This window comes from Erythrolamprus reginae, chromosome 1, assembly GCF_031021105.1.
Source record: "Erythrolamprus reginae isolate rEryReg1 chromosome 1, rEryReg1.hap1, whole genome shotgun sequence".
Lineage (NCBI taxonomy): Eukaryota > Metazoa > Chordata > Lepidosauria > Squamata > Dipsadidae > Erythrolamprus > Erythrolamprus reginae.
Window position 1 is genome coordinate 189,568,937 of NC_091950.1, and position 27,665 is coordinate 189,596,601.

Genomic DNA, 27,665 nt, shown 5'->3' on the forward strand with positions numbered 1-27,665 from the left:
AATGGTGTCTCTGGTTGCTGAAAGAATCTCTTCACATTTTAATTGCCATCCCCATTCCCACCAAGTCACTTCATGGGAACACTTCAAACTTTCTTCCTTGTTCATTGGGGACTCAATTAATTCATTCCAGGTAAAAGGCCCTAACCAATACTTAAGTTTGCACACTAGACTTGTAGAAGCTATTTACAGATAGTTCAATACCATTCTTTTGTGACTCCTAAATCTTGGACCTAGCTGCAGCGTTTTGTATCAATTGCAAAAGACATTGTTCAAGAGTAGCTCTACATAAAATATGCTACAGTAGGCAATGCAGGATGTAGTCAAGGGAAGAAACCCTAAGCATGAAAAAAAAATCAGAAAGGAATGGATGGAATACTGGCTGCAATTATGCAAATACATTCCTTGCTACAGTCACCACCTCTGAATCTAGCAAAAGAAGAGGTTCATAAGAGATTCTCCCTTATGCGGGCCATTATTTAAATTAGTGCATTAGTGTACTGATTGCTTCTTTGGAATTAGTTAGGAGGAATCAGTGGACCTGGGTGTTATCAGCATACTGATGACTCCCTTTCTAAAGTTCCAAATAAGTTTCCTTGTACATTTGAAAGAGTTGGGGACCCAACAGAATCCTACAGGGGTCTATAAGTCAGTAGCCCAAATACTGCATAGGCATCTCCCAGAATTATCTTCTGGACATGTCCAAGGAATAGGGCCATAATAATAGCAAACTCAGAATTCTGCAAAGAATTGTTCCAAGGCCTAGTTCCAAGCCCACCAGATCACTCAGAGGAATACAATGGTTAGACTACCAAAATATCCAATAAACTATTATCCATGAAGACCAAATGTTTCAGCTGACATATACCAAATATCATATGTCAGCTGAAACTCAGATTGTCTAATCAATATAATTAAAATCTTAAAACCAAGGATTATATACTTACAGTTACTTAAAACCAAGGACTATGGCTCAGCAACTCCAGCCAACCAATCACACAACCCAAAATCAGACCAGGTATTTAAAGGCCAGTGCTTCACAGACAAGCACAATTCAAAGCCTATTGAAGATATCTCCTTGAATGGGGAGGAAATGTTTGCAGCCAAATTATTATTATTTTTATTAGATTTGTATGCCAAATTGCCACGCTCAGTACTCAAACCAACAACATAACTACCAATCCAAGCAACTAATATTCAAAGACATTTCAATAATTAAAACCATCTGGTACTGAAAAGAAACTTTCTCAATAAAAATACTTTCATACAACCTTACTCAGAAATATAATATTTGAAACTTGCTTGCTTGTTTTCTTGCAGATGTTTCATTACCCTCAACTAGAGAGGGTGGGAGCCCAAACCACCCCATCCATGCAGACAGGCAAGAAACCAGAACATAAACTGACAGCATACAGCACTCCTTACTAGCACCAATGATGTTACCTAGTTGGGGTATGACATGTCTGCAACAAGCAAGCTCACAGAGCATCAAAGACCCCTCATTTCAACCCTGAGCTACAAATATTCTTTGAGTGCCGAAATGGGAGAGTGTGAGAGCTGGAAACTGGAAGGGCAGCCACCTGGTGCACATGTGTGCCACCAGGAGTTTCCAGTGTGCATGCGCATTAGCCACCTGGTCTTCTTGCATGACAAAAACCGGAAAACCAGATCACCAGTGCGCATGGGTGTGCCAGAAACCAGAAAATCATCTTCCCGGCGCTCCCATGCATGAAGACCAGTTGGTTGGTATACCGGAATCCAGAAGAGCAATGGGTGATAGCTCACATGCCTGGAGAGATGGCCTGTGTGCGACTCCCGGCACGTGTGCCATAGGTTTGCCATCATGGATCGAGGTTGTAGCATTCAATCATTATCTCCCCCTTCTGGCTATTATCGCAATATTTACATGCTCCATTCCCCATTATATTTATATCATTATATTTAGCTCTGTTAATGTAAAAAAAAAAAAAACCTTATTCCCCTGCTTCCTCTTTTAATACCAGAGAACCTATTTTCCCCATACAAATGGAGAAAGATTACAGTAACTCCCAGAGTATATTTGTTTTAAAATTACACATCATTCTAAGTACCAAATGGTACCAAATTTTATATGCATTTTAAATTTATTATAGAGTCTAACTCAGTTAAATTTGATTGTGTGGCACCATACTAGTCTAATTTCCAATTTTAAGAGTGTCCATAAAATCGATAGTAATTAATTTCAACCGGGTCCTCCTTTCCCTAGGATTAGAAGAAATTTCCAGAGAATTCAGAAACTTGCACACTGTTTACAATATTTGGATTGGCCTCAAAAACCATTGTTGTGACTGTAAACTTTTCCCATATCTAAAACAAATACTTTCTGCTTCCTTAATTTTTAAGAAAAACAGCTTTGGGACAGCATAACCAAATGAAAATAGAAAGTGGGAGGTGATGAAGCACTTCCTCCAGTTTCTTTACCAAAGTTGCATTTCCCTTTGAAGAGTTTTGTGGAAGGAAGTGAGAAGAGGCTGCTGCATCATCTGTCTACAGCTATTTTTTTCTCATTTAAACCCCATTTATTTGGTCAAATTTAATTCCAAATAGGGATTAATCATCAAAAATAGTTACTATTTTTACAGGAAGAGAAACCTGAGGAGACCAAAAGATCTTCTATTTTCAGAATGCTTAAATTCCCACAAAAATATATATATTTCTTCCTTACCTTGACAAAGGCAAACAAGTTTCTAAGATAAACCCATCTTTAAAAAAAACACAGAAAAAAATCATATATATTCAATCAATGCCTTTCAAACCTTACCTTCTTTACTTTATAAAGGTCAATAAATACAATAAAATAATGCATGTACTATATGTATGTATGTATGTATGTATGTATGTATGTATGTATGTATGTATGTAACATCTTTTCGTTAATAATGAAAATGAAGGGAGACTATTATTGATTTATTTCAAGCTATTTAGCTCTCATCAACTAGCCATACCCTTACTGAGATTTGAGCCTGGGTAGCCTGCCTGCAAGGCAGTGGCTTTGAAAAAATAGTAATCATATCATAAATCTAATTGGATCAATTAATTCATACAGAATAAGGGTAATGACTTGTAAATATCTGGGGCCAGATAGGTATGCTAGGGCTACCAGATCAGGAGTATAAAAATTAGAATGGCCACAAGATAGCAACAAACAATTAGACTTTTCTTTTTTTCCTACACCAATCTAAAAATTATTTGGATTTTTGCTGCTCAGATAAAGTCTTAGCTATACTTATAAGTTTAAAGAAAAAATACAAATAAAAACAAACAAATCTGACAAATCATACTCAGTACCTTTTATTAATGTGGAGTAGTAAGTGAAATAGTTTATTTTTAACATCATACTGTATATTTTATCAATTTAAATTTATATTAATATTTGTAAATATTTAAGCCTAAATACAAACGTACACAGAAACAGACATTCCTGTTAAAGGTTGAGACTATATAATATTTTGATATATGACCCTTGTTATTTTTTTTTGTACAAAAAGTTAGCAAAATAGGCTTTTACCAAACTACAAATATTCAGAAATTTAATTTGAAAAAATCATCTCACTATCCTAATGAAGGGAATTATGGGATTTAAAAAATCCTCAATCACCCTATTACTATAACCATCTTGATTTTTCTGCAGCTGCCCTGATGGAACCCAACCTGCTCTGTATGCAGGAATGTGATCTCAAATTCAATGCCTGGAATCTCTTGGATATGGTGAAAAAACCCTCTCATCTGAGTCCTTAAAGAAAAGTAAATCACTTTGTAAAAAGGAAAAAAAAAATCAGGCATGCCAATTATTAGGAAAAGCAATCCATATGGAGGAAAAACCTTTCAGTATCTCTTCATGACAATAATATGACTTAAAAATCCAGGAAAAGTGAGGGGGCAGCAGTGAATGGTATTGATGCTTGAGTCATATTTGTAACAAATTATAGTCTTAAATACTACAATGGCTTCTCCAAGCATGCTCATTAAGTTTTATTGTGTATGGAAATTATATTTCATTGTATCAGGAATCTCCTAAAGCAGACCTGTCAAACTTGCAGCCTGCGGGCCAGATGCGTCATGCCACATTTACGCCAGATTTAATGAAGGGTCAAAAAAAATCCATATACGTCATGTAACGTTGCCGTGACACCGCGGGTTTGACACCTCTGTCCTAAAGCTTCCAATATAGTAATTTTTAAACTGTTGTCTGTGGACCACAGTTTTGCAGATGAGGGCCCACCAATACTCTGTCATAGCCTTTCAATATTCATTGGCCAGTCTGTTTACACTTCTGCCAGCCACTAGGTTTGTGCCTTATAAGATCACACCCCTTCAGTGTGTTAACAGTTCTACAGAGGAATAATTGAGTCTGTCATCTGCACCTCTATAACTGTCTGGTTTGGTGCTACAACCCAACACAGACTTTAGAGGACAATCAGAACTGCAGAAAAAACAATTGCTGCCAACCTGCCTTCCATTGAGGACCTGTATACTGCACGAGTCAAAAAGAGGGCGGGGAAAATATTTACTGACCCCTCACATCCTGGACACAAATTGTTTCAACTCCTACCCTCAAAACGTCGCTACAGAGCACTGCACACAAAGACAACTAGACATAAGAACAGTTTTTTTCCTAACGCCATCACTCTACTAAACAAATAATTCCCTCAACACTGTCAGACTTTCTACTAAATCTGCACTTCTATTCTACTAGTTTTTCTCACCATTCCTATTTCCCATTTCCTCCCATGTTTATGTTTGTTTATGTTTATGTTTATTTAGATTTGTATGCCGCCCCTCTCCGCAGACTCGGGGCGGCTCACAACAAAGTGCAAAAAATACAATTTATAACAAATCTAAATTTCTACTAAAAACATTTAAAAACCCCATTTCTAAACACACATACATACACACATACCATTCACAAATTGTATATGCCCGGGGGAGATGTCTCAGTTCCCCCATGCCTGGCGACACAGATGGGTCTTAAGGAGCTTGCGAAAGGCAAGGAGAGTAGGGGCAGTTCTAATCTCCGGGGGGAGTTGGTTCCAGAGGGTCGGGGCCGCCACAGAGAAGGCTCTTCCCCTGGGGCCCGCCAACCGACATTGTTTAGTTGACGGGACCCGGAGAAGGCCCACTCTGTGGGACCTAATTGGTCGCTGGGATTCGTGCGGCAGCAGGCGGTCTCGGAGATATTCTGGTCCAGTGCCATGAAGGGCTTTAAAGGTCATAACCAACACTTTGAATTGTGACTGGAAGTTGATCAGCAGCCAATGCAGACTGCGGAGTGTTGGTAAAACATGGGCATACCTAGGTAGGCCCATGACTGCTCTCGCAGCTGCATTCTGCACGATCTGAAGTTTCCGAACACTTTTCAAAGGTAGCCCCATGTAGAGAGCATTACAGTAGTCGAACCTCGAGGTGATGAGGGCATGAGTGACTGTGAGTAGCGAGTCCCGATCCAGATAGGGCCGCAGCTGGTGCACCAGGCGAACCTGGGCAAACGCCCCCCTCGCCACAGCTGAAAGATGGTTCTCTAATGTGAGCTGTGGATCGAGGAGGACGCCCAAGTTGCGGACCCTCTCCGAGGGGGTCAATAATTCCCCCCCTCCCCAGGGTGATGGAATTGTCCTTGGGAGGCAAAACCCACAGCCACTCCGTCTTATCCGGGTTGAGTTTGAGTCTGTATGACTGTATGACTGTATGACTGTAACTTGTTGCTTATATCCTAAGATTTTTATTAATATTGCTTCTTCGTTGCTTATTTGATCCCTTTGACAATCATTAAGTGTATTCTTGACAAATGTATATTTTATTTTATGTACACTGAGAGCATATGCACCAAGACAAATTCCTTGTGTGTCCAATCACACTTGGCCAATAAAATTCTATTCTATTCTATTATTCTATTCTAAATTTCTGCTTTGCTGCATTCATTGCTGGCTTACTGGTCCAACTAAAGTCTTCCTCTACAACAGCCCTGCTCCCTACCTTTTCCTGCTAATCAGCTGGCCAGAGTCTTGCTGTCCTCTGTGCTCCCACTTCCACACATTTACTAAAGATCAGATAGCTGGATCCAAGCCATGTCCTGTCTCAGCCCCACTTTCCATGCATTCAATACCAGTCAACTAGTTCACAAAAGCCATGGCTGACAACTGATATATATTGAAGCACACAAGTAACAATAATGTAAGAGGGAAGTGGAGAGAAGAAAGTTGGATACAGGTGATATAATACAAAGCAAACCTGGAATGTGATCTAGCTTATTGTACAGTATTTGAATAATGATTTATGTGTATTAAGATGTATTGAAGGTATATGATGTTGTATATTGAATGTGGAGAAAAATTTAAAAAATGGATAAAAAACAATATATGATGCTGGTAACATATGTTTCATGATTCATGAGTGCAGAAAGTTTGAGGCACACAGTGCTAGAAAGAAGAAACAAGCAAATAATTATGGTTATCCTTCATTTCTTGGAAATAAACATCTGTTATGCAGTAGTCAAAAAGTCATTCCATCTTTTCTGAAATGTGGGATTGATATACACTATTGTATGCATGTGCCCAATATCTTAATCTCAAATCTTTTCTTAATTTGTCATCTGGGGGACTTTAAGCAATATATTCAAATCAGCATCTACTTTAGAAACCCCAAAAGTATAAATATTTCTCACAATTTCTATTATGATACACTTAACATAATCCTGATACATAAAAGTTGGGAAATGGCATATAAAATATTGACTATATTCCAGTTTGAGATGGAGAAATTTAGGAGATCTCTGTGATTTAAGCCACAACACAGGATGTGAGGCTTATGTCTAAGAGAAAGAGCAGGAAGAGAATTAGACATTTGCTTTCCACATGTTTGCTCTGAACAGCACTACCGTGGAGAGACCAAAATGTCAACTTTACAATTTACAGGTTAACAAGGTTGCACATCTGTCAATAATTTTTTCTTATACTACAATTTTATGCAAGATTACCCAGAATAAGAATGGGATTGAATTTAAAGGCCATTTATATTTTTGATATAAAATCTAAAATGTAAAGACATCCAAGAAAATGTTACAATGCAAAATATAATGTTTTAAATAAATACCTTCAGGAGCAATTACTTCCATCATTCCAGAAACCTGAAGAAAAATCCAAATATCTAAGTCATTTCTGAAAACTAGTTTCATATGTGTATAATTTAGGAAACCTGGTCTGTACCAGAGTACTGTTGCTACAATCTCTTGACAATATTCGAAAGAGAGATAGATCCTTCTCCATTATTCCTACCCTGTTTTCAGTGATGGACTAGCAAAACTTTTACTACCACACCGTGGGCATGACTTATGCATTTTGTTTCAACATCTTTCAGTGCAAATTGGGTGCTCTGGGGTGGAGCTCCAAATTTTGCTACCGGAACTGCATTCCTGACCGTTCCTGTAGGAGCCCATTACTGCCTGTTTTCCCCAAAATAAGACATCTCCTGATAATAAGCTCAATCGGGCTTTTGAGTGTATGGGTCTTATTTTTGGGGAAACACAGTAACATTTTTTTCTTTCACTACCATCATCTCATTCTACTACAAGTTTTTTTCTTCTTCTTGACGTTAATATGTTCCATTAAGTAACATATTTACTTTTATTAAATATAATTTTATACTTTAAATATTAATAAATGAAATGCATATATATAAAACTAGTCATCTTTCACATATTCAAAATATTACTTAATATTCCCATTCACAGTAATTATTACAAGTGCTGGCATTAAATATATACATACATATTTTTTATAAAAGTATATTGTAATAAGTTCAACGTTTGCAAAAAAAAACCCCTCTTACTCTTTGCAAGCTTGTAAAATCTCTCTTCTATCTACCTTCGTTTACACTGTATGTCCACAGAACATATACAGCATTATCTTTTCAAATTTTGTAAACCACAAAGCACACGGAAAAGCTACATTTTTAGTAACTGATTCAAATGAACTAAGTATAATAAACTGATGGTGCATTATTGTTTATAACCTAAATTGCAATGAGACTAATGCTATGTAATCAAATGGGAAGATACTACTTTATTGTGCTCTGTAAACTTTAAGTAGGCCAATAGAAAATTCCTAAACAATTATTGCTTTTGCAAATGTTGTGAAAAGCTTACTAAGACCGGTAACTAAGATGTAAGGAAGTAACTCAATATGCTTTAACTTGTTTTTGGATACAGCATTGTGATTTGTAGTTTGTAAACATAAATTATGTAGCTTTAATCTATCTTTAATTATTACAACAGAAAATGTGTCAACTAAACTAGTATAGAAATAGAAGCAGCAAAAAAAAAATCAGTTTAAAGAATACATGATCTCCAGAATTAAGAAGAAAAGATCATTCTAGAATCAACCTACTATCACAATACTCCAATGTGTTGGGGGTATTCTTCAGCAAGTCACCCTCCACTCTTGCATTCAAAGTTGAAACACTGCCATTAATAGTTATTGTATGACCTTCCCTATATAATTGTTACATCAATTATCCATAGACTAGTTGTAACTTTCATCTCTTGGGATTAGATAATCAGATTTACATAAATATAATTTTGTGCATAATTATGTATCATACCATATGTGCAACTGCTGCTATCTCTGCAGAACACCAGAACTTTTGTAAATCACTGTATTCATGAATTGAAATTCATTTAATCCAGTAAACTGCATTTAGCAGGTCTGGCTTGAGTTCAAATGGGAATAAACCAATCTGAGTGCTTTGTAGATCTGAACAATGCTTAACAGATAACAGATTACAATTCTTGCATGTAGTGGGAAAGAACAAGAAATGTTTTACCATAAAATGATATAAATTATTTTTTTAAAAAACAGTGCATCAATGCTTGGTATTGTTGCCTTGATGGGGCAGGAAGATTGCTTTGTATTTTACATTAACAGAAAATCTGTAAACATACACTTAATGTATGTAATATTTCCAACATATTGATTGTACATGGAGTAAAAAGCTAAACACTGTAATTAATTCCTATTTCTGTTTCTCAATCTCACATATTAAAACATGCATGGCTTTGATACTATTGCTTCTTTCATTAGCCTCACTTTTTAATTGTTTTTATTAAGTTTTACTTGTAAGTTTTAGACACTAAAAATATGGTTCCTAATTTTCCCTATGAATACAGCTCCTCAAACACCATCCCATTAAAACTAACCTTATTAATAAACCAGGTTTATTGATATAAACCAGTGGTTCTCAATTATTTTTTGTTATGTCCCCCCCCAGGAAGAAGTAAACATTTTGCGTGTCCCCCCCCCCCCCCAACTCATATGATTGTTCGCAATTTTCAGCACGTTTTCGCTGAAAAAACTCAAGCGGTTTATCAGCGTGATTGGGATGTAATGTGTTTAAGTGGCGCCTTAATTTATTTGGCTACATGCTGTCTGCTGCCAACATTAAACATATCGGTCTTTCCTCATCTCCCACCAACGTCACAATGAAGCCAAGCGCTATATACGCTCTGTGCTGTCTGCTATTTTTCGGTGCAAAAAATTCCTACCCTCTGTGGCAAACAAAACATATTCCCCAGGGTCATGCACCCCTCCTGGCATCGCTCCATGCCCCCCCCGGGGGGAGGTGCCCCACTATTTAAGAAACACTGGATAAACTAATTTTCTCTAGGACGCCAACTTGTGGATTTGTTTAATAATTTGAGCCTATTCTTTCTTTTGGATTACTGTAGCACAGAGAGGAAATTATCTGAAGACAGATAATGGCTTCACCAGTATGACATAGCTAGAGAGAGACTGTGCCTGTGGGATTCTGAGTGTTTTGCAAACTTTAGACATATCAGCCCTCTTTTCGGAGTAAGGATCAATAGACACTGTATGGCCTTGTGGATGTCCAGAGCTTTTGTGGCGGGCCATAACTTGAAAGTTCAAGTTCAAGAAAGAAAAAGAAAGGAGGGAGAGAGAGAAAGAAAGAAAGAAAAAGGAGGGAGAGAGCAAGAGAGAGAAAGAGAAAGAAAGAAAGAAAGAAAGAAAAGGTTGGAGGGAGAGAGAAAGAGAGGAGGGAGAGAGAGAGAAAGAAAGAAAGAAAAAGGAGGGAGAGAGCAAGAGAGAGAAAGAGAAAGAAAGAAAGAAAGAAAGAAAGAAAAGGAGGGAGGGAGAGAGAAAGAGAGGAGGGAGAGAGAGAGAAAGATAGAAAGAAAAAGGAGAAAGAGGGAAAGAGAAAGAAGGGAGGGAGGGAGAGATAGAGATAGAGATAGATAGATAGATAGATAGATAGATAGATAGATAGATAGATGATAGATAGATAGATAGATAGATAGATAGATAGATAGATAGATAGATAGATAGATAGATAGATAAATAAATAAAATCGAGTTTCCTACCTTAGAAGCTCCTGGCCTAGGCATTCCCTGCCCCACAAGAACATTTAACCTGGATGAGAAAAAAAGGGAAGGAGAGTTAGGGTATCACCATTCACACATGTTCCTCGAACTTGCTTAGAAAAGTGCCTTAGCGCTACCTATTCATGGTGTGACTCGGCTGCCCACGAGGCAAGACCGTGATCTCCGGAGTTGCTCCTTGCATAATGCTGAGAGTTTCGACTGGGCTTGGGCCGCCACCCGTTGCCATAGCAAAAGCACGCTCCGGGCTCTTTGCGAGCCTACAGCAAAAGGAGGCCGACGGGGAACTTCGAGCTGAGATAGGAACGTTCCCTCCTCCTCCTCCTCATCCGTGCGTGCTGCGCGTGCTCGGAGAAGACTCGGAAGGAGCCGGGCATATAAAAAGTTTTCGTGCGGACACGAAAACTTAAGAGCCGACTTACTCTCTGGAAAAAAACCCTCGGAGCGGTTTTTAAATAAATTAAAATTTCGCCTGGAACAGCTATCATGCCCTAGTTCTGTAATAGGCAAAACAGTTTGATTGGGCTGGGATTAACAAAAATGAAGTGGTTTGAAAATATGTTATGTTGCAAGCAACAAACTGCAAATTAATCAATGACTTGGACCAGGGGATAGATGGGTAACTCATCAAATTTGCAGATGACACTAAACTGGCAGGAATAGCCAGTTCTCCAGAAGATAGGTGCAAACTACAGAAAGATCCTGACAAACTTGAACAATGGGTGCTATCTAACAAAATGATTAGGGGACTGGAGGCTAAAACATATGGAAAACAGTTGCAGGAACTGGGCATGGTAAAAGAAGGACTAGGGGAGACATGATAGCAGTTCTAATATCTCAGGGGTTGTCACAAAGAAGAGGGAGTCAGGCTATTCTTCAAAGCACCTGAGGGTAGAACAAGAAGCAATGCGTGGAAACTAAACAAGGAGAGAAGCAATTTAGAATTAAGGAAAAATTTCTGGAAAGTTAGAACAATTAATCAGTGGAACAGCTTGCCTCAAAAATTGTGAATGCTCCAACACTGGAGTATGCATAACCATTTGTTTGAAGTGGTGTAGGGTTGGACTAGAAGACCTCCAAGGTCTCTTCTAACTTTGTTGCTGTTGTTATTGTTATATGACTGGGTTAAGCTTTTTGCTTGTTTGTTGCTTTGTTCCCATTGAACCGTGTCTGATGCTGAGAGACTCCCAGGACAAGTCCCTACAGTTTTCTTGGGAAGTGTTTCCCAAGGCTTCCCTTGCCTGCTTACAAGGGCTAAGACAGAATGACTGGCCAAAATCACCCAGCTAGCTTTGTGTCTAAAGTGGGATTAAAACTCACCATTTCCTGGTTTCTAGCCTGCTGCCTTAACCAGGCAAATTGGGTATTATAGTCCCCTGCTAGAATTTCACAATTGTTTATTTGAGATACAGCTTGTCCTCAAGTTACAGTCATTTGTTTAGAGAAAAAAAGTGACCTATGGTCACTTTTCACACTCAGGACCATTTTAGCCTCCTCGTGGTCATGTGATAAAAAGTCAGACGCGTGGCAACTGATATGTGATTTGCAGTGATCATGTGGTTACCTTTTGTTACTTTCTGACAAGCAAAAACAATGGTGAAGTCAGAATAACTTAAAACAGGTCTTCAAACTTAGCAATTTTAAAATTTGTGGACTTCAACTCCCAGAATTCTCCAGCCAGCATAGAAAACTGCATCCATTACTATTATCAGCATGGTAATTTTTAAAAATTTATTTATTAGATTTGTATGCCGCCCCTCTCCGTAGATGAGATGGTGAGATGATATGCATGGAAATGGCTGCAGAATACTTCTCTACACTTTCTTGCTATCTAATTCCATCCAAGGAAATTACTAATGAAAGTCTTTCATACTATCACAAACTAATACAATCAGGAAACCCTGAGGTCACACTCCAAACAGGAACCGGTTGTTCAGTATACCATTCTTCATATAAACTCCAAATCATTCTGAAGCAGCTTGGATGATGGATATAGGTGTACTGGGAAGGAAAAAAGATGGAAAGTCTCTTAGTCCAAACAGAAGTAGTTTTTTTAAACAACATGATGTCCAAAATTCAGAAAATAATACCCATAAAAGAAAACAGCCTAATTAATTCCTTTTCAAATTGATAGAGCAAGTAAAAATCTTTAAACCTATACATAACAGATCATGAATGGATTATATCTGGTGTACAAATGCATAATATTTAACAGCTTCTGTATTAACATCTTGTATTAACATAATTTAGGCAGAGAGGTTTGCAACTGCTGTATTAATTTGCTTACTCGCAAACCGCTTTCCAGTTCAAAATATATGCATCTATACATAGATATTGCTAACAATGCAACCCAATGTGGGAAATACAACATATGAAATCCATATTTTGTTCTTAAGCAAAGAAATATTTTAAACCAAGATTTCCATGGCTGGTGGAAATCTGAAAGCAATTGCCTGCTTGCAGCAATTTCAGAAGAATATGCTGGATTGACTAAAAATACAAAATATGCAGCATAGAACATTTCAAGAGATGAATGGTGCTTAGACAAAATGACAGATGAATTACAACTAAACCCTCAAGAGGGAGAATATAAACACACTAACATTACTCCATAAAATAACTTGAATAACTTTAAAAAATAAAGCTCATTTCCCCTATGAAGAAATAATAAAAAATGAACTACCAGCACACAATGGAAAAATGTTATCATTATATCTAAAGTTTTAGATTATTTACATTGCAGTGCTTCCTTCATCTTATATCACAAGTAAAGCATTCACCTCTGTCAAACATTTCAGAATATGACTTAGTTACCTAGTGCTGCCTTCCCAAATAAAAGAAGTTATAAAACAATGATCAAATATTAAATATGTAGGAACCGCCTCTTTCCCTTATAAATACTTTCTCTTGTGTACATTTAGAAGGGAAGAAACCTCAAGGCCTGATTTCCCTAAAGAAATAAAGTGCCTTATTTCTGAGAAGAAGCATTGGACTGAGCAGGAAGTATTGCAACTGTTCCTCTGGAATCAGCATTATACCTAGTTGGATGTATATTTATTTTTGTTGGACCAGTTTGAAGTAAGACTACCATAAGTTGGGCATCAATGAATCAAATCAGCAGCAAATATACTTGCAGTTTATACTTATCTTAAAAATATGAGATAAGTTCAGGTTTAGTAAAAAAAACAACCACTGGTTGGCTACATCCTAGCTATATTTCTGCAGACCAATATTGTTGCTGAAATAAAAGTACTATAGTCACAACTATGGTGTCCAATTGTATACAGTATTTGGAAAAAATAGAAATATCCTAGGAATGTGATGAAACCCTGAAAATGTGAGGGCTTCTTCACATGTCATCCCTGAAATGGTTATTAATTTTAGAATTTAAAATCTCCGTGTTAGTGCTTTCATAGTGTACAGCACATTTCCACAACTCATTGGCGTCCAGATGTAGCTTCTAGAATTCCCAATTGGCCATGTTGATTGGAAATTCTAGCATCTGTCACTCAGATCCAGCTGGGAGACACCAAGCTAGGAAAAGTCATTGCCCATAAGCAAGCAGAGGGAAGATTAGGGTAGATTGGATTCAGATTCTTTATAACATGCCCAGCATTCATATTTTATGTTAATTTTACCCAATTAATATGTCAAATATGATGAGACTTAGTCTCCATTAACTTTAGGATGATATAGATCTGCAGCTTTAGTGAATGTATAACCAAGTTCTGGACTCTGGAGCCATTATAATCACATCATGGCATGTGAAGGAGAAAATTAAATTAGTTGAGATTAGGATGGGTGATTTGCTATTATGCTGAAAAGTAGTTAAGACCATTTCCAACAGGACTTTGGAGTTTAAATGCAATATAACAGAAGCAAGCAAGTGGCTATGCCATTATTATATTTAGTTCAAAGGCAATGTGTTTTGGTTATTTTAATGTACAGTGCCTTTGTTTTATGCATTGTTTTATGTTTTTGTTTTACTGTGAACTATCTAGCATCTTGGGAGGAAGAGGCATATATGTACAATGAACACATGGTTTGCAATCAATTTTCAAATAAATTAATAATCTATTTCCCCATTTAAAATATGAAAGCAAGCTGCTAGAAAATGCCATAGCAAAAGGCAAGATGAATTAACCCAGATCCAATTTAAGACAATCTGAAAGACATAGACATGCTGTTCGACAATTACAATTGGTCCAGAATGACTGACTTTCTGATTAGAGACTTCGTAAAAGTTGGGGAATTTATATTATATAATTTAAATCAGGGGTCCCCAACCCCTGGGCCTCGGGCCATAAGGCCGGCCCATTTGGAACTGCACTGCAAAAGTGGTAGGTGAGTGTATGCTTGCAGTCCCACTTGTGCAAACAGCTGGCACTCACACGGGCAGCCGCACTCATGTCAGTGGCGGGTACTTACACTCACAGCTCCACTTGCATGAAACCATTCCTTCTTCCACCACCCATCCGAGCTCGCGTTGGACCACCAACCCAGAAAGGTTGGGGATCACTGATTTAAATATCCTACACTAGTTACATTCATTCATTCAAATATAAAACCGAAATGTTAGCTTCAAACATTTTCAGTCCAATCTGTTTGACATAGATTATTTAAATTGATTTATATGTCATATGTGTAACATATGGTCTTATCCAGTTACATTGGATAAATTATTTATAGTGCAGACCAGTGGCTTCTTAAAAGCAAGTCCTGTGTGCAAAGAGACTTATTCTCTATCACTGCTTTGCACAATGTAGTTTTCTCCAGAAATAATTTTTATTAAGTTGCATGAGCATAGTAGCTAATACTGATGGAAGACATCTATTTAGAAAAAATATAGGATCCTTATTTAAACAATGAAGATGCATCTCACAAAAGATGAATGTAAAGTATCATATTTAGAATATATTAAAAGAATTATACTCTTTATATATTTAAAATATGATTTTCATATAAAAATACAATCAACCTACCTCCTTATTAGATTTGAAAAGGATAAATATTATATATTGTAAAAAAATCAGAAGTATTTAAAAACAAATACAGTATGGCTGCTACTGTGTGTTATCTCTTTAGGACTGTAATTCCAAAGAATAAGATGAAAATACAATAACAAAATTTACTTGTAAGTAAGCATGTATAAAACTGAATTGCAAGATGTATTGGTACAACTGCAACAATTATACATAATTTACTAAAGCACAGTGCTACTAACAACATGATATAAATTGCCGGTACTGGAACAAGACTAAATAAATTAATAATTATAATTTACCATACATATTTTAATCCAATCATTTCTGCATTTAAAATACAATGCTAAACTCCTAATATTCCGATCTGTTTGAAAATAAATTATTTTGACACTGTACTATAACTTGCACCATTTCACTCTTGATCTCTAATGTTCACATTCATCTTAGTAAAAAGAGATGTAAACATTGAAAAATTATTGTCTCACAGATTAGAATTTGTATTAAACATATTTTATTAGAAGGCAATAATGCAAAATAATGTAATCTATTTTAAAACAGGCTGCCCTCCCGAATTTAAAACTAATGACATTTTTCTGCAGGCTAAATGGAATAAGTTTCAGTGATGTTACTCCCTTCACTATCTAAACTACTCCATGGATCTTCTAGACTGCAGTTAGTAAAAATGGCAACTTCATAGATGAGCTTTGGCAATTTTCCCTTTTAAATTGCTTAACCCAATTTAAATAGCAATACCTTAAAAACAAATTCATCCAATTGCTTATATGATTTGCCAAATGTTTGCATTAAAACAATAATAAAATTGTAAACGCAACTAAATAATTCTATTTCAGATGGATATTTCTACTAGTACTATAGTCCTAGAATAATTCATTATGATGCTGGTGTCCACAATTACTTTCAAATCTACAATATAGAGTAGGCAACTGGGAACATAAACTCGAACTTTATTCAGAAAGCTCCAACTGGAATTTTGTTTTGTAATTTAAATGAGAATGCATGTCAGTTTGTAGAAAATCTTTATTTTAAGATGTAGTTGACAAATTATTTTTCAAAGAATATGGAATTTTCCTTTTTAATTATATTTATATTACAAATTTACAAGGTTGAGATCTGAAAATTTGCAAGATGAACACTTAGGGGCTGTCACTGCTTTGATAAATGTTTAATATACAAATAAAATCTATGGCTCAGAAAAAGTTGGATATTTTCTATGTGCGTTAGCAGCACTTAAAAATCTCACTCCCACGTTATGCACACATGGTACAAAATTGCAGCCTTATTCTAACATCTGGAGATTAAAAAGAAACTTCAGACTTGATTTTCATCTTGAAATCATCTAAAATATGAAACAATTTTAGTAGTGCAGAAGAAGTCATACTATATATGCTGCTTTTTTGACGTTAAGCATGATCTTGCAACTTCTAAGCCCAATGAATTCAATGGAAGTTAAACAAAAAATATTTTAACTTTGGCTGGTGGTTCTTATTACACAGAAAGAAGCCTTGCTGATTTTAACACCACTAAACATAAATTCCTTCAATATAATTATACAGTAGTTGATATCTGTTTCTCATTTTGGATCAAGCTCCTTGTACTTTTCAGCTGGGGTGCAAACAGGGTATACATATTATTGTTTCCTTGTCATGTTTGAATATTACAACTCTGATCAGCAATTGTTTTTAAAAAATAATAGCTAAAGCAATAAAAAGTCACACGTTTTATACCATTACAATATATTCCACAAGGAAAGTATAGGTGATCTTTACAATGGTGCATTTTAATAGTATGAGCTGCAGGTTGGACCTCATACTAAGGATACTCTCCATTTAAATGGGCCATTTGTTCAGGTGAAACAAACACTTAAAATGGATTAGTGGTATAGGTTCAAAAGGTTTCAGAAGAAATAAACAACCAGATGAAATCAGCTCAGTGGAATGTTTCCAATATGACCCCAGGGATTGATGCATTTATTTTAGCATGCCGATGCACTGTGGGTCACTTCAAATTTCTCATAGTGTAGTCCCCATAAGGGAATCAAGTATAAAAATAAGGGGGCATGGAAAGGGGAAATGTTTTATCCAAAGCTTTAAATAAACTGTATGCAAAGGGCTGATCTGTCCCCACCTAACCACAAGGCAAAAAAGTATACCAAGACACTCTATAACCAGGCTAAAGTTGCTGTTTCTTTCTTTCTTTCTTTCTAGTCCATTATGGCCAGATGTTTCCAAATGTGATGGAAGGTGGGACCACAATCTTCTGGCCACAAGCAATTGCCAATGAAGCCATAATCCTTTGGGGGGGGGGGGGGGAGCCGAATGGAAGATGAGATCCCAGGAAAGCTTCAATAATATGGAGCTCAAGGCTGGAGCGGGGAGGGAAAGTGAGGAGGGGAGATCCAAGGGAAAAACAAAATCACAAGAAGGCTAATCTCAGATCCACAGAGCAGTTCCTAATCCACATATGGGTTTCATGGCTTCGCTTCAAATCATAGAAGAAATGAAGACTACTGGGGCAGTTTAGTTCCCCAGGGCTGAGATGGGAATCCAAGAAAAACCACCAGTCCCTTAAAAGTCTCCTGAACCAAGGATTTTCCAATTGCTTCTTAAAGGAAATCTATCTGACAAGCAGGCCTCTAAGGTGCCAAACTTCGGAAATTTTCTCTGTGTGTTCTCTCTCTTTAATGGTCTCCAAACAAGGAGCTCCCCCGCTTTCCACCCCTGAAATGTTCACGTCTATATGGGGCTGAAGTGGAATTTTTCTCGGAAAGAGAAGCGGCCCGCTCCGAAAGCCTTGCAGGGGACGGCTGAGGAAAAAGCAGAGCCGCGCCAAAAATAAAAAGGCGCCTCAGCGACAACAGGTCACAAGTCCCGCGACTCCTCTCGCTTGATTGTGCAAGCGCGCCCGTCGACACCAGGGAGGCTGAGGCCCAGGCCAGCCTTGAGCCTCTTGTTCTGGTGCGTTTTGACATGCTTGGCCAGGTGGTCGCTGCGCATGAAGCGCTTGCCGCACTCGGCGCATCCGAAGCGCTTCTCGCCGGTGTGAGTCCGCAGGTGCCGCTGGAGCTCGTCGGAGCGCGTGAAGCTCTTGCCGCAGAAGAGCCAGTTGCAGACGAAGGGCCGGTCGCCCGTGTGCCAGCGCAGGTGCGCCTTGAGATGCGACGTCTTGCCGTAGACCTTCCCGCAGCCCGGGACGTGGCACACGTGCTGCTTCTTTTTCCCGGGCTCGGCGGCTGAGGCGGCGTCGGGCCCGTTGCCTGCCGCTACCTGGCAATTGGGGCAGCGGCAGCGGCGGCACCTCCTGGCCGTGGCCGCCAGGGGCGCTTTGGGGTGCAGCAGGGCGGCCAGCTGCGACTGATACTGCGCCAGCTCCGAAGGCGCCAAAACCAGCCCGCGCTGCAACCCGCCGGCGAAGCGGTGCGCGCAAGTGCCCGGCCCTGGCGCCGCCTGTTGGATGCTCCACCAAGGAAGGTCTTCGGGCCCCGGCGACAGCTGCCGGCAGGATTGAGGCGCGGGCGGCGGGGGCATCAGGTTGGAGTAGCCGGGCGGGAGGGCCGCCTGGGCGGCGTAGGGCACGTACGCCGGCGGCGGGCAGGCGGACGAGAGGGCGCCCATGGAAGCCGGCAGCATCTTGACCGGCGAGAACTCGTAAGGGTACGACGGATCCGCGGGGGGCGTCAAGGGCAGCTCGTGGCCGGCGGCGAAAGCCGGCTGCGGGGTGAGCCCGAGGCTGGGCGGCGGCAGTCCTCCCGGCGAGTGGGCCGGCATTTCGCTGCTCCACGGGTGAAAGATCCTGGACGGGGAGCCCAAGCTCGACTCGTAAGAGACCTGCAGGAAATCCGAAGGAGCGACCGGCGCGCTCGGCTGCCCGATGCGGCTACAGGTGGCGGCCAGGAGAGCCAGAGGGGAGCGCTTGGCCAAGTCGGGAGAGGCGCTGGGGGTCCGGTCCTGCGGCAAAAGGTGGAGGAGGAGAAAGAGAGGCGGTTAATCCTAGCTGTCCCTTCGGGCTCCTTCCTCTCCGCCTAGCAGCGAACGCCTGTCGTGGGATGCCCGGCAGCATCTCCAAAAAAAAAAAGTTTGTTGCAAAAGCGCTAAGTACCAGTTGCTGAGCCCGGCACCTGGGCGGGGCGTTTCTCGGCAGAACAATGAACCGCAAAGCTGGGATGCCCGGAGTCAGTGCTTCGTCCCGCTCTCATCCCGCCCACTTCAAGTTCGGTGCCAACTTTGAAAGCCTCACCGCCTACCCCGCTGGAAGAGACCCTCGCGCCCCAGCTGCCTTCCTCCTCCTCCTCCTCTTCCCCAAGCCTGCCAATCATTCTGGCCGACTTCCGACGACTCCGACCCTCCAAGCTCGGGACAATAGCTTTGGAAAAGGGAAGAAGGACGAGTTTTTAGAAGACCGCTTCACAGTGCTTTCACAGCCCTCTCTAAGCGATTTACAGAATCAGCCTCTTGCCCCCAACAATCTGGGTCCCCATTTTACCCACTTCGGAAGGATGGAAGGCTCAGTCAACCTTGAGCCGGTGGTGAGATTTGAACTGCTGAACTATGTCTAGCAGTTAGTTGAAGTAGCCTGCAGTGCTTCACTCTAACCACTGCACCACCGAGGCTCTTTTGAAAAGGGGAGGGAGGGGTAGAAGATGCAGCAAGCCCCCTTGATCGTAGGGAACCTTTCAAGAGAGCAGGCAGGGAAAACTTTTTTTCTTGTTCAAAAGTGGGTTTAAAAATAATAATAAGCCGCCCGGGGAATCGGGGGATATTTACTCAGATACCTATTTTTAACATGCGCGATCAACCCCTGTAACTTTTCCGATGGCCCCTAGTGGTCCCCAGTGTTTCCCAACCTTGGCGACTTGAAGATATCTGGACTTCAACTCCCAGAATTCCCCAGCCAGCGAATGCTGGCTGGGGAATTCTGGGAGTTGAAGTCCAAATATCTTCAAGTTGCCAAGGTTGGGAAACTGCCCTAGACAACCCACCGGCTTCCCGCTTGGTGGCCTCCTGCCAATCTTTGTCATTCCAATATTGTCCTGCCCGGGGGTTAGGAGGGAGGCGGAGGAGGCTCCCGGTACTCTACCCTCAGTCTTCAAACTAGCGACTAACCTGGAGAAACGCCTGCAGGGAGTCGTTCCGGAGGACGGCCACCGCGGCCATGGCTATCGTGTCCGGAGGGAGGAGAAGAAGCCGGAGGGCCGCCGTCGCCGCCACATAAAGTCGCCAACAGGAAAAGCCGCCCGGCGTCTCTGCCCTCCGCTCGATTTCTTCTCTCCCCCCACCCCCCTCGCCGACTTCTGCCAGGCTCGGCGCGATCTCCGCGGACTGTCTGACTGCAACCAGGATCACCTCCAAGAATTTGATAAGGACTTTGCTGGGCCGCCAGCCAGTCAGGAGGAAGATTTATGGCTTTGAAGTTTGCCGCTGCCCAATCATCAAAGAATAGCGGCTCTTTCAGAAGCGAAAGCAAATCCTTTGAATCCACAAAGCTCCTATGGTGTGTTTGTTGGTCTGGATAAAAGGGCTGATTATTAGGGGGGATGGGAAGGGAGGAGATAAAGGCGGGACAATTAATGAAGTAATCACTATGTGGGAAATGTATATACACAAATAATTGGATTTTCTTGATCAAAGGGACTCGCACCGCCTGGAGACTCGCACTCGACGTTTCAAGACATTGTATCTTGCCCGAACCACTTGCTTTCTTCTTGCTTCCCCACTTCTCCTTAAGTCTGAAATGCGTATATCGCGATTAAAAAATTCGCCTCGGAGTCTTAAGACAATGCGTCTTTTGCTGTATCTCACGGATATTTGCCTCTAGACCGTCTGTTTGGATGAGACTCGGCAACTCTACAGTTACTCCATTTAAAAAAATAAATTTGCCCAAAGTTCACTGGAGGGACACCTGGACCCAATATAAAAGTTTGCATTGAGCGGTTATGTACTTTTCTCTAACAAGAGAATATATGTGATTGTGTACCTTGTAAATAACCAAAGGAAAGGCGTATTCGATCTCGGATCCATTGGGTGGGATGGGTGGGGTTTTTTGGCTTTTATTAAAAAAAAAATCTGGTGCAATTTTCTTAGTTAATACTTTGAAAGGGACCCCTTTAGATAGTGATATCCAAATTTTCTGGCGACAAAGACCTGGAGTTCTCTGATTTTATAGAGCAAGAAAGCCGCCCATGAACTTTACACTCCTTTGATTGAAAAGACGTCCTTCTAAGTAAAGTGGGTAACCGCTCAAAGAGGCCGCCGCGGTAAGACCCTGTTTCTTTCAAGCCCCTCGGGACGGCGAGTTGGGCTGCAAAACACCCCTCACCCATCCCATCTCAAAACCATTTCCATCGCCTCCTTCGGATGATTTAAGTTTAACTTCTCGGTTGTTTTGGCTTCAGAAGCGGAACTGCTTTTCTCTTTATTGCTATTTAAAAAAAAAAAAAAGTTGCTCCCTTCCAGTCTTCCCGCGCTTTCCACTTTCCGGCAAAAAAAGTGACCCGAGAAGCTGCTGTCGTTGGCTTGTCCCCGATTTCCAAGCGATTCGATACTTGTGGGCGCGCTTACTTGGAAAGAAAAAAAAAAAAAGAGCGGCGAGGCTTAACTTTAAACGGCCGGGCCGACTTTTCCTCAGCGACTGTGCCAAGAGAGAGAATGGAAGATCCGTGCACGCTCGGCCTGGCTGACTAACTCGCCGCTGCCGCCTTTGGGGTGGGACCGAGCTGAAGTTGAGCCACGTGCCGAAGAAGAGCTTTGTACTGTCAGGGCATCTCGGGAAAGAGGAAGCGGGCGGAGGCGGTCGCAGGCGGGAGGCAGGGCCTTTGCTCCTCCCTGCCGCTACTAGCAGAAGTTTCTGTTACTTTCCTCACACAGGTAACCTGAGCCGCCCCGCTTTGATTGTTTTCGTGTTGCCACTGAGACCTTTTTGAGGGGCCGTCCGACCACGAAAGAGAAAGGAAGGGGGAGGGAGGGAGAGAGATATCTTTATCCGGCCTTCCTATCCAAACAACCCGCGGCCTCGCCAAAGGGGTTCCCAAGAGTTGTAAAAGACTCTGAATCCGCGTCGGTAGCCCTTTGAAGGGATTAAAGGGCTGGGGCCTCTCCCACGGCTCCGTACAGATTCCCAAGGAAGAAGCCAAAGCCCCTCGCCGGGGCCTCTGGGTGTATAGGCTTCCTCCACCTCGCGCGTTCTGCGGTGAGCGGAGGAAGGCGGCGTCGGAGGGGTTTTTATTTTTCAGTCCCGCCGTTGCTTAAATCGTATCGATCCATATGGAAATGCGGGCCGGCGTGGGGGGAGGGGGGAATGGAGCGGATCGATCCGTGGAGAGAATCGACGGAAGCTTTTAATCAAAGGCCCCACTGCGGTCCGCCTGAGGAAGGGTTGGATGGTCCCCAGGCGCTTTTGTGCACAGTAAATGCGCTCAAGGATACGCAGCATAACGTTGCGTTTATACAGTAATAAACTTAAATACCCCGTTGTTATTATTATAATTATATTAGTAGAAGACTTCCAAGGTCCTTTCCAACTTTGGTTATTCTGAATAAATTGTGCAGGGGGTTCGACTAGAACAGGGGTAGGCAAAGTTGGGTCTCCTATGACTTGTGGACTTCAACTCCCAGAATTCTTGAGCCAATCATGCTAGCTCGGGAATTCTGGGAGTTGAAGTCCACATGTCATAGAAGAGTCAACTTTGCCTACCCCTGGACTAGAAGACCTCCAAGGGTTCTTCCAATTCTTATTCTGAATAAAACACCTGTTTTCTCTTTTTTTCCCAGTTAACCACACTGAGCCACAGCAACGCATGGCCGGGTATGCTAGTATTATTATAATTATAATAATCCCCCCTTTAAATGAGAGCCCAGGGTAAACTAATTTCTTCGCCATCCAGTCTCTCTAATTCCCTGGTTTCGTGGAGAGCCAAAAGGCAAAAGAAGAAGGACTGCTTCTGTCTTGTTGTGGTTCCCTGTCCAATCTCCAGCTGTTCGGATTTGGTTTGGCTCCATCTTTGAAGGCTTGTGAAGAAACAAGCCGTGGCATTGTGGACTTCCAAGAGGCTTTCCTCGCAGTTATTCTCTTTCTAGAAACTGCAGCTGTTTACATAGGACCGCAGAGACCAGAGCAAACTCAGGAGCATTTTCTGGCCTGGGATGGCAGGCAGGGAGATTCCCAAGGCCACCCAAAACAAACCAAACCAAACAATAAACAAAACAAAAAAGAAGGTGCTCAACTATACCAATTCTCTTTAGGTTCATAGCAGAGTGGGGAGGCTAGTTTGGAAGCAGTATTATTATTATTATTATTATTATTATTATTATTATTATTATTAATAATAATAATAATTATTATTATTATTATTAATTAGATTTGTATGCCAGAGTTATGAGTTATTTATTAGATCAGTAACCAGAGTAATAGTAATAATTCGTTGCAAATCCAGCCATAATGTTTATAATGGTTTGCTGGCTAGGGGCAGTGGTGGGGAGTGCTCTTTCCCTACATTTACATCATTGCTTTGGTCCAGCACCCTGCCCTTCTGCTAGCTAAAGCCCCTATTTATGAAAGAAAGCTCCAGAACAATCAGATGTAGTTGCAACAGATGTTGTTACAAGCCAGGGAAGATTCCTTTGGAGCCATTAATACACATTCACCTTTTGAAGGCTATGAATCTGTTAACTCACCTCAACCTAAGGCTAATTTATTTATTTATTTATTTATTTATTTTGTCCAATACACAATGAGGGTTTTAGTGGGTATATATCAATATACACATAGTAAAATACATGATGAAGGTTATAGAGGAGATACTCATAGTAAAATATATCTAAGAAATAATAGAAAAGAAGATATAGGAATAGAATATATCAATGAAAGAATAGAAGAAGAGATATAGGAATAGAGGAAAGGTATAGGAGATATAGGAGAGCAATAGGACAGAGGACGGAAGGCACTCTAGTGCACTTGTACTCGCCTTTCAATGGTAATACTCACCTTTCAATGGTAATACTCGCCTTTCAATGGTAATACCCATTGTTGTATGTCCCAGTAATGAACCACCCACAAGAGCGAGGTATTAACTGGACAGAGAATACAATCGTCTGCTGTGCCTATCTTGATTTATTTATTAAAAATCGCATCACACTGCACTTTGTTTGGACATCTCCAGGAGAGGTATAGGATCAGCTTGAATCTGGATGTGCAATGAGATTGAGGAAATCAATATTCCATTTTTTGGATCTAAGCCAATTGGTCAGCAAAAACTTCCCCCCCCCAATTGCTATGGTCTATATTTCATCAGTAATGGAAAATTGGTGCTTTGCACTCTAATGAAATATTTTTATTGCTATGATAATCGCTTCCTTCAAAGCCCTTTGAAGGACAGTGGACTACAGTTATTTCATATCTGTGTCTCTTCTTGAAAAACCTATAATTACCACCAAACCAAATACTGTATCCTGTTACTTTGAACATTAGCGAAGAGCAGGAAAAGTGACACAGCAAAGCTTAACAGGACAAAATTAAGAAGTGGAATCATGCAGACTTTAAACAGAAGTAGAGTTCGGACAGCTAAAAGATTAAGAATCATATTGAACCATAATAGTCTGGCCTAGGATGGCACCAAATGGAAGCAGTATAATGAAGATGTAAACTTCTTCCATTTTATTTTGTCACTGGGAGTCCAGGAAATGTTCTCCAATAACCCTCCATCAAATGGCTTCAGAGAAGATAAGGTGATAGCAGCAACCTGTAGGAACAGACCTGTCTCTCGGTAGAAAAAAACAGCAGCAAGAATGGAAGTGCAGAGGCAACTTCAGGTTTGGGGCTGGATTTTCTTCTCCAAAGAGTCTTATAGACCCTTTTTCATACTCCAGACAATGGAAATCTGGAGAGAGGAAGTGAGAATGAAGTGCATAGGTAATGTTCATTTTGGGAGAGGGGCAGTACTCCAAAACAAAGGGAGAATTACATAAAAACTAGTGTAGATACTCAATCATGGCTGCAAAAACTGGGAGGACCATTGGATGGCAACAAGGAGTTGGAGCTGTACTGCTTTGCTGCCATCTTGCAGTTTCTGGATTTTTGCATTCCATATTCTGGTAGTCTAAAAAAACATACCTGCTGACACTGATTTGATTAATACCTGGATGCTGATCCTGGTTTGATTAATACATGGATGCATATTACGTACGTGGAAAAAACTAAAGTATTATAAACATACGTGGAGCACTTCATGCAAATCTATATGATTTTTTGCAAAATAATCAATCTCAGGTTGTATGGTAGACTGAAGAGGGGAAGCTTGGTGGGGCAGCAGAGAATTGTAAAGCTTTGAACTAAAATTAAAGGAAAAAAGTATAGGAAACTAGTTTTTCTGTATCAGGGAAACTCCCAATCATTCTGCTAGTGAGGCCCTAGATTTCTGCCCTGTAAATACCACTGTGGACCAAACAATAGACAGTAGTAGCGTGTAACTTTCAGATTAATTTACAATTGCAGGGTAAGGAGTCCATCCAGAATGAAGTCAAAACATGTAGTCAAAACATATTACTTTCAAATGTTGCTGGATTGTGTGACCCATTAAAAACTAATAATATGTATATTGGTATTTCAGCGCAGAAGAGATATCTTTGCTGCAGCCTTAAAAAACGCATTGCAAAGTTCAGTGACTTCAGCAATCTTCAGAAAAATAGTGCATACCTGCAGGCAGGGACTTCCTTACTAGTCATGTTTGTGAGCTGCTTTGGTTGCCTTTTTTGTTTTGGCTGAAGAACAAAGCATAAATTGTGGCTTTTTTCCTTTTATTAAAAAAAACAACATGAGAGAACTAAAAAATCCATTGTTAGGAGGAAAAAAACCTCGAAAGAAAGAAAAAACCACCCAAATACTTGAAAGTACATATCCATTTATTTATTTGAATGTTAAAGATGAATATCCCTAAAAGAAATTGTGGACATTTATTTATTGGTGGACAGGTGTGTTTGTGTAGAGCAGATAAAAATATATGTCTGGCTTCCCTCTTTGTCACCTTACGGTTGGTAAATAAATGAATAAATTTGATTAGTTTATGAAAAACGTATTGAACTTGATTTGTTTGAATCCAAATTGGAACTTGTAACAAATCTCTTTTCAATGTATATTCAGTGGCAGCTGGGTTTTGTTTTTTTACAATAGTTACATCTGTAATTCTACAGAAGGATTTATCTTCACATTATTTATATCAAATTGATTTAATTCCATGCTTAATATGTGGATGAACAAGGAATGGGATAAGAGAGAAAAGATCAGGGGTTGAAAGTGGCTTCTGATTTTTCAAGTATCTAAAAATCTGCAAGTAGTCCTCAATATATGACCACAGTTGAGAGCAAAATTTTTGTTGCTAAACAAGACAGATGTTAAGTGAGTTCTGATTCATTTTATGCCTTATCTTATAGTTATTAACTGAATGTGGCCTCGGCATTGATTTTGCTTGTCAGGTTTGAAAAGGTAATCAATGATCGCAGGACACTATAACCATCATAAATACATGCCAGTTATACCAAGCATCCAAATTTAGATCACATGACCATCAGGATATTGTAATGGTTGTTTGAAAAATAGTCATAAGTCCCTTTTTATTCAGAGCCATTGTAATTTCAGTCACTAAATGAATGTTGGTAAGCTGCGGTTTACCTATATAAACTTTCAAATAATACTTGCTAACTTAGAAATAACTCACATTGGTTCAGCAGGTCATGTGAAGGTTAATTAAATGTAGAATCACAATTATTAGTTGGGCATCTGACATAGCTAAAAATAAATCAAAAGCGGAATCTAAACTTAGAATTGGATGTTAATGTATGTAGTTTCTGCCAACCACACTGCTATCTAGCTGATTCTGACTGAATCAGATTTCCTCATGAGTGTGTAGAAGGAAGGGGGAGATGGACAATATGTTTGGATATGTGATGTATCTATTGTATGCCAACACCAAAGATTGTAATGATTCATCAGATGTTTCCTTAGTCTTAAACACAGAGGAACTATTGATGCCAAGATCTCATGCAGTTTCTAACAGCCTTGATTGGGGCTCCTAAGGCCCCACCAGACATTATATATTATAGGTAGCCTTTGACTTATGACCACAATTGAGACCCAGATTTCTGTGGCTAACGATGACTACATTGCTAAGCAAGACTACTAAATGTGACTCTATGTTTAGTTAAGTGAGTTTTGCCAGAATTGTGGCATAAAAGTGACTCAGGTTTCCCCAT

The 27,665-nt window shown here is 40.2% G+C and overlaps 2 protein-coding genes across 3 annotated transcripts in view; both read right to left on the reverse strand.

Annotated features, from left to right (window-relative positions):
- Positions 1-10,678, reverse strand: part of ERICH2 (glutamate rich 2) — a 33,383-nt gene extending 22,705 nt beyond the window's left edge. For both annotated transcript variants that reach the window (XM_070731734.1, XM_070731733.1), the window contains exons 1-4: positions 10,543-10,678; positions 10,406-10,454; positions 7,126-7,159; positions 2,702-2,738 (exon numbers count right to left, since the gene is read on the reverse strand). In XM_070731734.1, the coding sequence (XP_070587835.1) occupies positions 2,702-2,738; positions 7,126-7,159; positions 10,406-10,454; positions 10,543-10,652 (230 nt within the window). In that variant the 5' untranslated portion in view covers positions 10,653-10,678. The remainder of the gene's footprint in view (positions 1-2,701; positions 2,739-7,125; positions 7,160-10,405; positions 10,455-10,542) is intronic.
- Positions 10,679-16,572: 5,894 nt separating this feature from the next.
- SP5 (Sp5 transcription factor) lies at positions 16,573-20,758 on the reverse strand. Its single transcript, XM_070737284.1, has 2 exons — positions 20,529-20,758; positions 16,573-19,373 (listed from the first exon to the last, which is right to left on the reverse strand). The coding sequence occupies exons 1-2, from the start codon at positions 20,577-20,579 to the stop codon at positions 18,288-18,290; spliced, it is 1,137 nt and encodes a 378-aa protein (XP_070593385.1). The 5' UTR covers positions 20,580-20,758; the 3' UTR covers positions 16,573-18,287.
- Positions 20,759-27,665: the final 6,907 nt, after the last annotated feature.

Excerpts from the sequence above, each read along its gene's own strand:
- SP5 (XM_070737284.1), bottom strand. The coding sequence starts at position 20,579 with ATGGCCGCGGTGGCCGTCCTCCGGAACGACTCCCTGCAGGCGTTTCTC. Across the intron at positions 19,374-20,528 it reads CCCTGCAGGCGTTTCTCCAG|GACCGGACCCCCAGCGCCTC; the intron begins GTTAGTCGCTAG and ends CTTTTGCCGCAG.